Source organism: Anomaloglossus baeobatrachus, chromosome 11, assembly GCF_048569485.1.
Source record: "Anomaloglossus baeobatrachus isolate aAnoBae1 chromosome 11, aAnoBae1.hap1, whole genome shotgun sequence".
NCBI lineage: Eukaryota > Metazoa > Chordata > Amphibia > Anura > Aromobatidae > Anomaloglossus > Anomaloglossus baeobatrachus.
In genome coordinates, this window is record NC_134363.1 from 153,063,197 (window position 1) to 153,078,814 (window position 15,618).

The window sequence follows — 15,618 nt, forward strand, 5'->3', positions numbered from 1 at the left end:
TGGAGGTCATAGTATGAAGAAGCAGTGTGACCTGAAAAGTCTGACCTGCGGTTTCATGGTGTGGAGATCATGGTATGAAGAAGCAGTGTGACCTGAAAAGTCTGACCTGCGATCTCGTGGTGTGGAGGTCATAGTATGAAGAAGCAGTGTAACCTGAAAAGTCTGACCTGCGATCTCGTGATGTGGAGATCATAGAATGAAGAAGCAGTGTAACCTGAAAAGTCTGACCTGCGATCTCGTGATGTGGAGATCATAGTATGAAGAAGCAGTGTAACCTGAAAAGTCTGACCTGCGGTCTCGTGATGTGGAGATCATAGTATGAAGAAGCAGTGTGACCTGAAAAGTCTGACCTGCGGTCTCGTGGGGCGGAGATCATAGTATGAAGAAGCAGTGTGACCTGAAAAGTCTGACCTGCGGTCTCGTGATGTGGAGATCATAGTATGAAGAAGCAGTGTAACCTGAAAAGTCTGACCTGTGGTCTCGTGGGGCGGAGATCATAGTATGAAGAAGCAGTGTGACCTGAAAAGTCTGACCTGTGGTCTCGTGATGTGGAGATCATAGTATGAAGAAGCAGTGTGACCTGAAAAGTCTGACCTGTGGTCTCGTGGGGCGGAGATCATAGTATGAAGAAGCAGTGTGACCTGAAAAGTCTGACCTGTGGTCTCGTGATGTGGAGATCATAGTATGAAGAAGCAGTGTGACCTAAAAAGTCTGACCTGTGGTCTCGTGGTGCGGAGATCATAGTATGAACACAGTACACCATATATAATGCTAAGAGACTACAAAATAAAATTCTGGAAGTGCTTCTTTAGAAGTGAAATCAGTCACGGAGTTGATCTGAAGACAGGGTTTCTACTTTCGTCAACCATCTTCTAACCTGATTTATCACCAAATCAGTGTTCAACATTTATAGTCATAAATCTCTTTGGAAGATGTTTGAGAAGGGAAGATATTAAAGTGGCTATCCACTACTAATATCCTCTTAAAAAATTGTCCACTGACAGAGCTACAATAAATTACCTACCATACTGTCACGCCTCCGGGGCGGTTGCACCACCCGTCACGCCTGCACCTATCTTCAGCTCTGGTTTTCATATGATTCCACCAGCCTGCACCTATCTTGGGCCAGTTACTGCCTCATCCGTAGACTCGAACAGGACGCCATCCAGTCTACTCTGCTGCCGAGCATTTAGGCCCTCTGGGGTTGCGCCAGGCAGTCCTTGTATAAGGGTTAGCTCGCGGTTTCTTCCTCAGGGGAGTCAGGTGCACGGTTCTGTGGGTCCCCTCCTGGATTGTTGTTACACATACCTTGCAGCTCCTCTGCACTGCAGTGTTCTTCACCATCATTTTTAGCTTCTCCTTCCAAATGACCGCTGCAGCCAAAATCAGCCCCCACTGATTTGACTGCAGTGGTCTACTTCTGTCTGGGCTGGGGGTAAAGGCCTGGACACAGATCCTTCTATTATTAAAATGTTCAATAGGTTTAGGCTGAGAACGCACTTTGCGTTTTTACCTGCGTTCCTGCAGCGTTTTGAGCTGCAGCGTGTTCATGCAAAAATGCATGCGTTTTGGTTTTCCATGATAGTCAATGGAAAATGATGATTTCATGACCGCACTTTGCGTTTTGAAACGCTGCGGTTACTTTGCATATTTTGTGGCAAAAACCATGCGTTCAAAGAAGCAGCATGTCAATTGTTTTTGCCATTTTGGGTGCATTTTGCTAACCATGAAGTCAATGAGAAATGGCAAAAACCAAGATTCCTTCAAAATCCAGTGCAGAAAACATGCGTTTTGGACATCAAAATAATGATTTGCTATGTCCCTTTACATACACACAAAATCCGACAATTAAATTTATGAAAAATATGCTTTTATTGCTATATTTCCGATAAAATGTATATTACCGCTATAATTTTATGAATTATATCTATTTTCATTATTTTTCCCATTAATATAGCTTTTTTATTTTTTTTAACTTTTTTCTTTCTTTTTGACTGTTTAAACTTTATTAGGCAGTGTCTTGATGTTCAAAACGCATCTGTCAAAACGCAGGAGAAAATGCGTGTAAAAAGCGCTGAAAACGCATCTAAAACGCGGTAAATACGCATGCATTTTCAGCGCTAAAGTTCAGAAAAAGGCAACTTTGGTCAAATCAATGAAGCCCAAAAGGTGCGTTTTGAACTGCAAGTAGGAGAACGCAAAGTGTGGTCTCACCCTTAGACATGAAATCAGTCACTGAGGTTTCTACTTTCGTCAACCATCTTCTACCCTGATTTATCACCAAATCAGTGTTCAACTTTTATAGCCATAAATCTCTTTGGAAGATGTTTGAGTAGGGAAGATATTAAAGTGGCTATCCATTACTAATATCCTCTTAAAAAATTTCCCACTGACAGTGCTACAATAAATTACTTACCATACTGTCACGCCTCCGGGGCGGTTGCACCACCCGTCACGCCTGCACCTATCTTCAGCTCTGGTTTTCATGGGATTCCACCAGCCTGCACCTATCTTGGGCCAGTTACTGCCTCATCCGTAGACCCGAACAGGACACCATCCAGTCTACTCTGCTAATCCCGGCTGCCGAACATTTAGGCCCTCTGGGGTTGGCCAGGCAGTCCCTGTATAAGGGTTAGCTCGCAGTTTCTCTCTCAGGGGAGTCTGGTGCACGGTCCTGTGGGTCCCCTCCTGGATTGTTGTTACACATACCTTGCAGCTCTTCTGCACTGCAGTGTTCACCAGCGTTTTTAGCTTCTCCTTCCAAATGACCGCTGAAGCCAAAATCAGCCCACACTGATTGACTGCAGTGGTCTACTTCTGTCTGGGCTAGGAGTAAAGGCTTGGACACAGATCCTTCCATTATTAAAATGTTCAACAGGTTTTTACTTGGAAAGGTTTGGGAACTTATCAGATTATCAGGGTATAATTTTTTACAGATTATTATAGGACGCAGATTAGATTATACAAACCAAGTTTTGACTTTCCACCACTGGTTCTGACTTTTTATCTAGGAGGGCTTTCGTTTCAATAGCTCGACGAAGCATCCGCAGAGCTTCCTCCCTAATTTCTTGATCCAAAAGTGTTGGTTTAAAGGATACCTGGATCATGCATCTCTGGAACAGAGAGTAAAAAAAATGAATCAGGAAATCAGCGTTTGTCACTATCGTATGCTGCCCTCCGCCAGGACCTGAAAGATGGAGCCCTGTTTTTTACCTTTCCAGGCAAAACAGTGCCAACGGATGGAGATATGGTGATGGGAGAATCATCAGGCAGCTGGAATTGAAAAGATGTGGGTCCAACAGGTGCAATCTCGCCCTTGCCAATCCTTGGTACGGGATGTGTGAACTCATTACAGCTAGTATGTGAATTCACAACATATATGGCTGCAGTGGATGTGTCATTTAAAGCAGTAGCTGAGAACTGAACCAAGCAATGAGATAGCTCCAGAGGAGGATGGACACCAATGGCTTTACAGGAGATCTTGAACTGTCTGGGGAAAAAAAGACAAAAATCAAGGAAGTTGAGGATATGGTTTGATTTTAGTATCATGTAAGGTAAGGGTTAAACACACAAAATTACCACCCGTTAGACTTTTAAAAAATATCACAGTAAGGCTAAGGTCACACAACTGTATTTTTGGTCTGAGTGCGATCCAATAAAACCTTGGATTGCATTCGGACCAATGTTATTCTATCGGGCTGTGCACCTGTCTGATTTTTTTTTCCTTGTACTGAGTATGCCTGAGGAAACTAATTGCGGCAAACAAAATTAGCAACTGAAGATCGGATCTCAGTCAGCCATAGAATAGGTCTGTGAGGGGAGAAAAAAAAAAAAAAAAAATCGAACTGCATTCAGATGACTTCCGAGTGTGGTCCGGTTTTCATAGACTGACAGAATGGAGAAGATGGAGACTTTTTTTCCCCCATTTTCTTCACAATTAAGAAACTCTGGCCAAACTCCTCTGACCGATTTTCTCGTATTGGAGAGAATTCAGTTATGTGAACCTAACCTAAGGATAGGTGACAACTACTAGATCAGTGAGCGTCCAACGTCTCACACCTCCACTAATTGAGAAAATGAAGTAACTCTAACATTATATATATATATATATATATATACATATACATATACATATACACAGTATATATCTCTGTGGTAGATCATCGTGCTGGTGCTCCATATTTCTTATAGGACTGCTGGAGATACCGGAGCACAGTGCTCATTGAGAATGAATGGAGCACCAGCGTGCATACTCCGTCATCGCTCAATTCAAAAAGGGGTCAAAGCTACCTTACTCTGGCAATCACTAGGGGTCGCTGCACTTGGACCACCAATGATCTACTATGCTTCCTGTGCATGTATTCCACAAGTGTACCCACCAAAATATGCAATAGCCATCTGTTTTGTTCCATTATTTGATAAATTTTTCCATTTTTTTAATGCAGATTTGCAGTAGTGTTCTTTTTAATGCAGAAATGCAGTGATTGGGGAATTTAAAAGCACAATGTCATGCAATATTCGGTTCCAGACTCATTAGGTGTCATGGCGGCATCAGGCTCTGTTCACACTGCAGAGTCTGACAGTAAACCTGATGTCTCCTAGTTCTTCAGCCAGAGCTGGGCATCGGCTGTTTCATGTGCTCTTTTCCTCAGTCCTGCAGGAGTTAAGGCCACTTTACACACAGAGATAAATCTGCGGCAGATCTGTGGTTGCAGTGAAATTGTGGACAATCAGTGTCAGGTTTGTGGCTGTGTACAAATGGAACAATATGTCCATGATTTCACTGCAACCACAGATCTGCCAAAGATTTATCTGTGTGTGTGACAGGACCTTTAATTCCTGCTGACCTGGGGAACTCTGCTAGTAGCTCAGATTGCTAATTACCAATCACAGCTGTCTCCTTTCTATATAAGATTTTGGAACTTGCTAATCAGTGGTGATTATAGCTTCGACATAACTCCAGCGATTCCAGTCTTTGTGGTGCTACAGTTCTTGGTGATCTGTAGTTGCTATCTTGAGTTGTATGGAAGTTCCCTTGTTGTGCGTTTACTTCCTTCCTTTATTCCCCTGTACACATATTGTCTCTCCTTTGTGTTTGAGTGTAGTGTGTATAAATTTTTGTTCCCCCCTGTCAGTGTCATTTCTGTGGGTTTTATTCCTGTGTTTCTGGCCCACCCCAAGGGTGGAGGGGGAGTAAAGATCAGGGCTCGGACAGGAGTCAGGGTCACGCTGGGGCTCAGAACTTGGTACCATCAAGCCTACCTCTGAGATAAATGACAGCACAGGGTCTCAAGTATGAGGGCCAGCCTAGGAGCCCCTATTCTGTCATTTGATACCCTGTGACACACAATGGCAGTTTTACATGTGTTCTTCTTTGCCTCGCTTTAAAAGTCTGTGGGTGGAAAACGAACTTAAAAAGGCACAGAGTCTCTTAGCTGACTTCTAGTCTTGAGACACATTCCACAAAGACATTTTGTCTGGAAAAGTGCTGAAATATCAGAAAATCCATATTAATCTAGCACCCTAATGCAACAAATAAAACATTAGAGGAACATTGGTAATGTCAAGTTCCATTATACGTAATAGGGATAGGAAAGGATAGACTCAGTGACTGGATGCAATTGTGCTGAATACCGCAGGTCATAAGACAAGATCACCAAACACCCAGAAACGTATGAAGAGCATCTTGTAAATGATTGTGGTTCCATTTCCAGGTATGAATTTCCAATTAACCGTAATGAGAGCAATTTTCTTTTACGACAACAAAAAAAAACAGTTTCCACTTACCTATTAATAGCCGATTTGCAAACGAGGTCAAAATTATATTCTCCAGCTTTTGGTACCTTCAGTATTATAGCCAGCTTAATTGTTTCCAAGGGAAGAAGAATTCCAAAGCCGTCATTTGGCTGGATATCTACATACTATAAATCAAAAGAAAGATCAACCTGACAAATGCAATCTGCCTCATTAGTCATCTGCCAGCAAAATACACCTACTTGTCAATTTTCCATACATATATGAAAATGTGCAAGCGGAATTAAATTACATTTTTCAGTTTTTCATAAATTAAGACATTTGGTTCATGTTTGTGCTGGGAAGACTCTCGGAGCAAAGGCTGAAGGAAATTGTGTAGGCGCACGTGCCCAACATATTTCCAAATGTCACAAGCTGGGCTGTTAAGGCTCTTCATACCCTTTTGTACTGTATTGAGGGACATAGACGGATATGGAATTTTGTTTTTGATTTTATACTGGGTGTCATGATTCGCCTCCCTATCCACATGGCTAGGGGGCGGAGCCTTCTCTCAGGCCTCACTTCCGGCCCCTGGATGCCTTAAAAGCTGACACTTCCAGTGAACCAGCGCCGGCTATAAGCTTAGCTCTGCTTTGCCTGTGATTGCTGGTCCTGTGAGTGATATCCTGATCTGTCTGTTCCTGTGCCCCCGTGCCCTTGTCTGTGTTCTGTCCCCTGGTCGTCCCTCCTGTCCTGTGTCCCCCCTCCTATTCCCCACTCGGTTGCTTCCTCCGGTACTGACCTTAGCCTGACTTTGACTTCGCTTCTGCTTGCTCCTCTGGTCCTGCTTCTGCCCGTACGGTGTTTGACCCAGCCTGTCTGACTATTCCTCACATACCCTGCAGTTCTGCCTCTCAGCTGTGCTGATTAGGCAGTGCATGAGAACGCTGTGCATTTACTTCCTGGTTCTCGTTGCTCTGTGTAGTGTCGTCTGCTGCAGAGCTCTGGTTCCCCCTGGTGGCAGCATTACACTGGGACTATGGGTTGAAAATATGGACAAGACATTATATGACGCTGCATGCTCCTAGGGATGGCAATCAAGAGCAGAGGAGAGTGGATATGAAGAGGTTAAAACCAAGGAGTCACAGTGAATACAGTCACGCTAAAACTGAAATCATTCACAGACCTGCGCTCTAAACACGGGTTGCTTTTCCGCTTATATTTCTCTTATCAACAAATAGCTCACTATTTCTCAGACACTATGAGAGGGGAGGTGACGACTCGCCCCTCAGGGTTTGAGACTCTCTGCTCTAGACGGGGCTCTACTAGGGGCTTGATCTCTGCGATTTACATGATATTGAATGATGGGAACTTGCCGGGATCAGTTCCACACTCTTATATGAAGAGATGGGAGGGTTGGATAGGCTGTTCTTTACCGGAATCAGTCTGGTCCGTGGTGTGGTCTAGAGCGTTTCGGTCTTCTGTGAGCACTCTCTATAAGGAGAATCAAATCAAAGTCCTTATGGGGGCGGGGCGATGTAGCCGACCAGAGAGGACGCATGGGAAGAGAGCTCCTATAATCCTGATCTTATCCTGGCAATTTACACCTGGTTACCTGATCCATTTACTCACTGACCTGCTGCTGTGACAGGAGACACCATCTGGAGGCTGCAGATTCCCACTGGAGCTATTCTCTGACTCCTGCACGGCGTTGCTGGATCTCATGAGGCTGGAGAGAGTGGAGCAGCAGCCATCTTCCCACAGCCTGCATTTCCACAGTGAGCAGCAGAGCATGACTCCAGAGAGCAGTGAGGAGTGACAGATTTATGGCCAGAGGTGAAGACCCAGGAGCGGTGAGCACAGGGAAGTTAATTCTCCCTTAGCTGTGTAACTGGCAGTCAGTGTGCAGCACATTAGGGGGGCCGGCTGCAGTGTGAGAGACTTTAACCCATAGAGTGCTGGATGGTCTGGAGTGTGTGCCTTGAAAAACGGGCCCTGCAGATTTTTCCTGACACATGAAAACAAATAAGTGACACATATTGAAGTCCCCACGCTGCGCAGGCCTGCATCATCCTGATAAATACACCCTGAGTGCTGTGCTGCCCTGGGACTCCCTTCATTCTTATTATCCACCATATAAGTGGCTGTTTTCCGGCTCTCTGGACGTGGTGAGGAAGTGGAGACAGACATATTACTAAATATACATTATAAAGGCACAGATTCAGACGCACGGGGGCACGATAAGAGAGGGGTGCAGAATCAGCAAATCCCCAGTGTATCAATATGAGTCCCCCTAAACAAAGTGGAGCTATTGACAAACTTAAGGAGTTCGCAAGGGGTGGTCAGGCAGATGCCCCTAAAGCCAAGAGAAATGCCACCCCAAAAGGTCAGGCACTATTGGATGACGGGTCAGAGGATAAAGATGATTTAACCCTGAGGCAGGTGTATGAACAGCTTCTACAAGCAATTTCTACAAGCAACAGCTCCCTCACAGGGAAGATTGAGCAAGTACATTCAGAGGTGGCCCTCCTGCGTCAGGACATGCAAACCCTGAGGGCCCGAACAGCGGAAGTCGAGACGCGAGTGTCTGAACTTGAGGATCAAACTGTAACACTCAAAACAAAAATGACAACAATGGCCGGATCGGCAAATGCATGGCGCCAAAAAGCAGACGATCTGGAGAACCGCATGCGTCGAAACAATATACGAATCATAGGACTGCCAGAGCGCTCGGAAGGTCAGCATCCGGAACAATTCCTGGAGGAGTGGCTGAAATGTAATCTCGGAGATGAGTTCTCCTCGACATTTGCGGTGGAGAGGGCGCACAGAGTTCCAACGAGGACTCCTATTCCAGGCGCGCCACCACGTCCCTTTTTAGCAAGGTTGCTCAACTACAGAGATAGAGATACAGCACTCCGTCTGGCCCGACAGAAGAGCCCACTCAAGTTCAATAATGCTGCGCTCTCGATCTTTCCGGACTTTTCGGTGGACCTCCAGAAACAGAGGGCCCACTTCATGGAGGTGAAGAAGAAATTAAGGGAGCGGAACATCATCTACTCTATGCTGTACCCTGCCCGGCTCCGCATAGTGCATGAAGGGTCGCCTCTGTTTTTTACTACACCTGCTGAGGCTGAGGACTGGCTACAGGTACACCCGAAACCTAAGGGGCAGAAGCCATGAGATTACTTTCCTAGGTGACATTTTCTGTGCCCCCTGGCGACCCTCTTATTTCATGGTTGCTTGAAGCCCCCTTTGGAGACAGATAGGACTTCCCCGTGCCTCGAGTTATGGAGGAATTGGCCAGGAATTGGTTCTTGTGAAATGGGAGCCCTATCTTGTGCACCCCTATACCACCTATACCAGGACACTGTATTCAGTGGTGGTATCCCCATTGATGTTTGAAATGTTTTACAGGACTTATCGGAAAGGTCCTGAAGTTCGATATTGGTTCTATATGTTTACAGCTGCAATTGCATTAACTTTATTTCTTTGCAGGGACAGGCTTATTACTGTTGGAGGGTTAACCACACTTACTTGCAGGGCAGAAAGCGTCTTATACCTGGGATCCTGGTTCTATAAAAAGATCTATGTGATATGGGGTCAGAGCTAATATTTATGACCTGGAATGTCAGAGGCCTTAAATCGCCCAAAAAACGTATTAAGGTATTCTCCCAAATTAAGCAAGTCAAGGCCCAACTGGTGGTACTGGTAGAGACTCACCTCACACGGGACACAGCCAGACTAGTAAACAAACCGTGGGTACAATGGTCGGCACATGCGTTCCACACCAGCTACTCCAGGGGTGTCTCTCTATTGGTCCATAGACATATCCGTTGGGAAGTGAAGGTGGTGAGGCGTGACCCGGAGGGGCGATTTGTGTTTATATATGCGTCTATAAACTCTAGAGATTATGTGCTGTTATGTATTTACAACCCCCCGCCAGCTCGCATCTCCATTCTTAAACAAGCAATGAGCTTTGCCCTCAATTATCCAGATGCTTATGTGTTATGTATGGGGGATTTTAATCTTGTGATGAATGAGGAGCAGGACAGGTTTCGGATGGATGGAGGGGGACAACATTCGGCCACACACTTGACTGATTTGCAGCAATGCGCGGAGGGAGGTGGGTGGATTGACCTTTGGCGACTCCGGCATCCTAACACCCGAGAATATACATGTCATTCTTCTACTAGACGCACGCTGTCCCGACTAGATTATATTTTTGGGTCGAGCAATATCGCAACCTGGGTGGATGACGTGGTACACGGGGTCAGGGGCATATCAGATCACAGCCCAGTGATTCTTACTATGAAGACTAACCAAGGTGTTGGTAAACCCTTTTGGAGGTTAAACCCCTTTTGGCTAAAACTAATAGATCAAAGTGATAGAACTCTGACCCAAATAGAGGATTTCCTGGAAGCCCACCCTAAACCCTGGAATATTAACTTGGTGTGGGACACCCTTAAAGCCTACCTTAGAGGGTGTTTGTCTTCAACCATAACATATCTTAAAAGAGTGACTAAAACTGAGGATGATATAGTAGAGGGGAGACTTAGGGACTTAGAGGCAATATATATATCGGCCCCAACCGATGGAAATAGGGCGGCCTGGATGCAATCATATAGGTTATATATGCAGCACTCTGAGACCAAGTCCAAATGCAAATTGTTCTTTACCCGACAATCATATTTTGAGCTTGGAAATCAATCCAGTAAATTATTGGCATATATGGTTAGGCAACACAACACTTCAAATACAATATTGGGTATACGGAGGATGGATGGCTCAATAGCTACATCCCCTGAGGATATTTTAGAGTGCTTTTGTGAATACTATAAAACCCTATACACATCTAGAAATCCTCATGGAGTTCAAAGTTGCGTGGCATATTTGTCGGATTTGGAGTTTCCCACTTTGAGTGAATCACAACGGGAGTCTCTGGAGGCGGACATCACACTGGATGAAGTGATTACTGCCATCTCGGATATGGCTAGGGGGAAATCCCCGGGTCCAGATGGCCTTCCCATAGAATTCTATAGTAAATATTGTGATGTATTGGCCCCGATTCTTTTAGAGGTTTTCTCACATTTTTCAGCCGGCGACTCTCTGCCTGCCTCCTTGTACGAAGCACATATAGTCATGCTGAGGAAGGAGGGTAAAGACCCACTAGACTGCGGTTCATACCGTCCTATATCCCTAGTTAACGTGGATTACAAGATCTTTACCAAAATACTGGCGTCCAGGCTTAATTCAGTCATATTGAGTATAGTTCACCCAGATCAAACCGGATTTATGCCTGGGAAAAACACCTCTATAAATATAAGACGGGTCCAGTCCATAGTGCAATATAGCACACTGGTCCAGGAGAACGAGTGGGCCTTGGCCTCGCTGGACGCGGCCAAGGCATTTGACTCGGTAGAATGGCCATTTTTATTTGCCTGCCTCCAGAGATTCGCTTTTGGGCCTAAATTCAGTAACTGGATTCATATGTTGTATAGGTCCCCGACAGCCAGGATACTAGTCAATGGTGCTATGTCTACACCCTTCGCATTGAACCGGGGCACAAGACAGGGATGCCCTCTGTCTCCAGCATTGTTTGCACTAGTTATCGAAGCTTTGGCAATTAGAATCCGCTCTCATCCACAGATCACTGGAATCACTATAGCCGACCGAACAGATCAAATAGGATTGTATGCGGATGACATGGTTGTCTTCTTAGATCGAGTACAAGAGACTCTACCGGTGGTTATAGACACTATAGATACATTTGGGGAGTTTTCGGGACTACGCATCAACTGGGATAAGTCGGCTTTGATGCCATTAATGCATGGGTCTGGAATTTCAATGGAGGGTAGGTCACCTTTGCAAGTGGTAACTAGCTTTAAATACCTGGGAATACACATACAGAAAGACCATACACTAGACCTGCAGACGAGTATAACACCACTTCTGGAGCACGTTAAACTTAAATATAACTTGTGGAGCAAGCTACCCCTGTCAGTGGTTGGCAGAATAAATTTAATCAAAATGATATTACTTCCAAAGCTTAGTTATACACTACAACATAGTGCACTATCAGTACCCAAATCCTTCTTCTCAATGTTGAACTCGCTTACTACCTCTTTCATATGGGGGAAATCCAGACCCAAACTTCGGTTATCCATTTTACAGAGATCCAAAAGACTGGGAGGGATGGCTTTACCGGAGTTCTTCCTCTACTACCTCGCGGGACAGCTTAGGGCACTAGAGACTTGGATGCCTGGATGTCAGCTGCCAAACTCTGAGAGTCACTTGGCACACGCGGCTGGGACTGATTGTTTAGTGGGTTTTCTGGAATCAGAAGGACTGAGAACACCACGGCAATTACCCCTCCTCAGGTTGGCAAGATTAGTCTGGCGACAAGCCAAGAGGGTGGTACACTTCGAAGGGGTGGTGGCGGAACTCCCATTATGGGGGAATAGCCACTTCCATACTCTGAGAGATCACCCCTCGGCGCAATTCTGGGCCACTCACAGCGTCAGTGCATTAGGTGATCTTTTTGTCCCGGGAACCACAATTTTCAAGTCCTTTGAACAAGTCCAGATTGAATATAATGTTCCAAGATCACAATTCTTTAGATACCTGCAGATTCGCACAGCGATTCAATCCCACATACAGAAAATTGGAGTGAGGAAATTGATATCATCACTTCCTATGATAGGTATTCTAAAATCACAAGGACCTCGAGGCCTCATCTCAGCTATATATACTTACCTGTTGTCAGTGGGGGTGGAGTCGGACCCCTTGCCAGCCCAGGATAGATGGAAATCTCTAATTCCCTCTCTACAGGGAGAGGAATGGGAAGAGATATTGGAATCTCCGACTGCGGTATCCCCGTCGGTTAATAATAAATTGATTCAATGCTACATTGTCCACCAGGCATACCTTACTCCAACTCGATTATTTAGTATGGGCCGTTCTCGTACATCGGAGTGCCCGAGGTGTCATCTCTCAGGGGCAAATTTCATACATATATACACATATATCTTCGTACTGGCGGGGAGTGACATCTCTGCTGACATCGATTGTGTCGATTCCTGTTTTGTGTGACCCTTTGATATGCCTGTTTGGGGTGGTGGAGGAAGAGTCCTGGGATCATTACATGACAATATTCCTCAGAGAGGCATTGTTTCTGGCTAGGAAATTAATAGCTCTGAGGTGGATGGGAGATTCGAATCCAACTGTGAGGTCCTGGGTTAAACTAGTCAATGCAACCATAGTCTATGAGCGGGTGGTATATTATAATAGGGGGTGCCCGGGAAAATTTAACAAAATCTGGGGTTTGTGGAATTCTTCTCCAGACACACTTGCGGAGGTTTGAGGGAGATTAGGCGGATAATGGTGGTTCCCGCTAGATGTTGGGATATGAAACACTGTCCAATGGTATATTGAGGTATAATAATGCAATGTGGCTGTTGTTGTTCTTTCTTTCTTCCTTTTTCTATTCCTCTTTCTATCTTGTTTTCAAAATATGGTCATGCTGATAGTTAGAGCTGTTCTTATGCTCAATATAAAATTAGATATATATGCAAATGATAAGTAGTATGGATAATAACATTGTTCTATCTTAAGTGCTAAAGATATTATGGACTTTATATGACTGTTTATTGTTATATTTAAATATTACTATCTATATACGGAGCTATCTTTATATGGCAAATGTCAGTTGTACCATGTTTGAAATTGTTAATAAAACGAAGTTAAAAAAAAAAATCAAAGTCCTTATGACATGGTATCATAACCCGGACCTTCCTGGGAGAGGATATTCCAGAGGACGATCGGAGCAGAGCGTACCTGTGGACCCACAAGCTTTCCTTGGCGTGCGCCGCTCAAGAGAAAAGTTATAAAATTCTCACAAGGTGGTACCATTACCCGACTAAATTACATGCTATATTTCCCTCTGTGTCTGATGTGTGCTGGAAGTGTGGCACAGACACAGGTACAATACTACACATATGGTGGAGCTGTACTAAGCTGCAACCCTTTTGGGACTTAGTGTTCTACCTGTACAAAAAGATGAGCGGAGGTGAAATAGAAAAGTCCCCCCAGGTTGCCCTTCTTTCTATGCTCCCAGGAGCTATTAAAACACAAAAAAGGGACATGTTGCGATCTTGCCTGGCGGCTGCCTGTATGATTATCCCACGATTTTGGAAACAGACTAGATGCCCTATGGTGCTGGATTGGTTGGAGATGACAAATCTCCAGAGAATGCAGGAGCTGACAGCAGAACTAAATGGGAGCACAGAAAATTTTACTGCAGTTTGGGGACCATGGATTATGTTCATGGAGTCCCCAGAGTTTGTGGAGAGTTTGGCGAGCTTTTTGAACTGAGAAACGGTGGGGAGTTTCATTCCTTTCCCCCCTTTTTTTTCTTTTCTTGCTCTCCCCCCTTCTCTCTAATTTCCTCTTCTTTATGCTTGTATCTTTCCTCTTCTTTCTTTCTTTTTTGAGCATTAATCTGCATTTTTCTAGTTTCATTTTTTATATGAAAAGATTTATCAATAATTCATAAGACAATACACATACAATGAGAATGAGTATATTAGGTTATGGGAAGTCAAAAGAAGTGGGAATTCTGACCTATAATTTATCAATGGTTATATGGTAATAGCACAAAGATAATTTGAAGAATTCCAAGAAATTTAGTAATGTAATAATTTCTGGATGTTATCCCGGCATGGAGAAAATGATGTTTATGTATTGTAATTGCACAAATGATATGTTTTTATGTTGACAACAGTTTCATCAATAAATCAGATTTGAAATAACCCGGACCTTCTACATAGAAGTTGTTGGAGGTGTGGGGGAGGGGGGGCATCTCTATATCACATTTTTTTGGATGTGTCCGGGGATTATGGGTTTGTGGATTGAGGTTGAGACCCTAATACGAGAGGTAGTGGATAGAGAGATTAGCAGAGACACGGTGACATATCTACAAAATGTTTTACCAGCATCATTAGGCAGGTGGGAATTAAAACTTGTCCTACATATCCTTACAGCCGCTAAAAGCTTAATATCCCTATTTTGGAAGAGGGTGGCCCCTCCATCAGTCTCAGATTTATATGCCAGGGTTATGGATGTAAGAGTTATGGAGCGACTGACAGCACAGCTCCATGACACAGTGGATAAGTTTAATTTGACGTGGAGTGCTTGGGATACCCATGTGGATAACCTTCAGATATGACGGGATGTTCAGGAAGGTTTTGCATAGACCCCGGGGGGTAAGTCTGTATTTGGGGAGGGGCTACTTGCTTGTGGGATAGGAGAGTCCGCTTAAGAATATTATCAAGAACCTGGTTCTAAGATCCGAGACTGCACTGTTTTGATGTATGGCTCTGTATATTTGTGAATTGTACTGTTCATTGCTTCCCTGTGATTGTTATTATAATTGTATAAATATTTTCAAAAATAAAAAGTTGAAGAAAAAAAAACAAAAAACAAGGAATCAGAAAATTTCTTAGGTTCATGAACGTCCAGCAGACATAATGGTCAGGGTCAGAACCAAGAGGACGCAACGAGACTCAACGAGCACACAGGAGCGAGGTCGTAAAACAAGCCGGGGTTCAGGTAACCAGGAGAGTACATACAAACACAAGGGACAGGCAAAGAGTAGTCAGTAGGGGAGCCAAAGTCGGGAGCCAGACGGGAACGAAGAGTCAGGGGGGGAGAAGGAAGAGACGAGTCAGAGTTCAGTCTGTGGTCTAGTACCAAGGTCAAATAGCTGAACAACCAGGAGCCAGGCGCTACCGTAACTAACCAGAGAATACGACTGGCGCCGCTCCGGGCGCGAACACTCCCAGATAAAGCAGAGCAATTATCCAGAAGTGGCGCATGAGAGTAAGCTCC

General features: G+C 44.5%; 1 protein-coding gene across 2 annotated transcripts in view; it reads right to left on the reverse strand.

Moving 5' to 3' along the window:
- CFAP74 (cilia and flagella associated protein 74) overlaps positions 1-15,618 on the reverse strand; it is a 365,782-nt gene that overhangs the window by 83,199 nt on the left and 266,965 nt on the right. For both annotated transcript variants that reach the window (XM_075327962.1, XM_075327961.1), the window contains exons 25-27: positions 5,788-5,921; positions 3,214-3,490; positions 2,970-3,113 (exon numbers count right to left, since the gene is read on the reverse strand). In XM_075327962.1, coding sequence (XP_075184077.1) covers positions 2,970-3,113; positions 3,214-3,490; positions 5,788-5,921 — 555 coding nt within the window. The remainder of the gene's footprint in view (positions 1-2,969; positions 3,114-3,213; positions 3,491-5,787; positions 5,922-15,618) is intronic.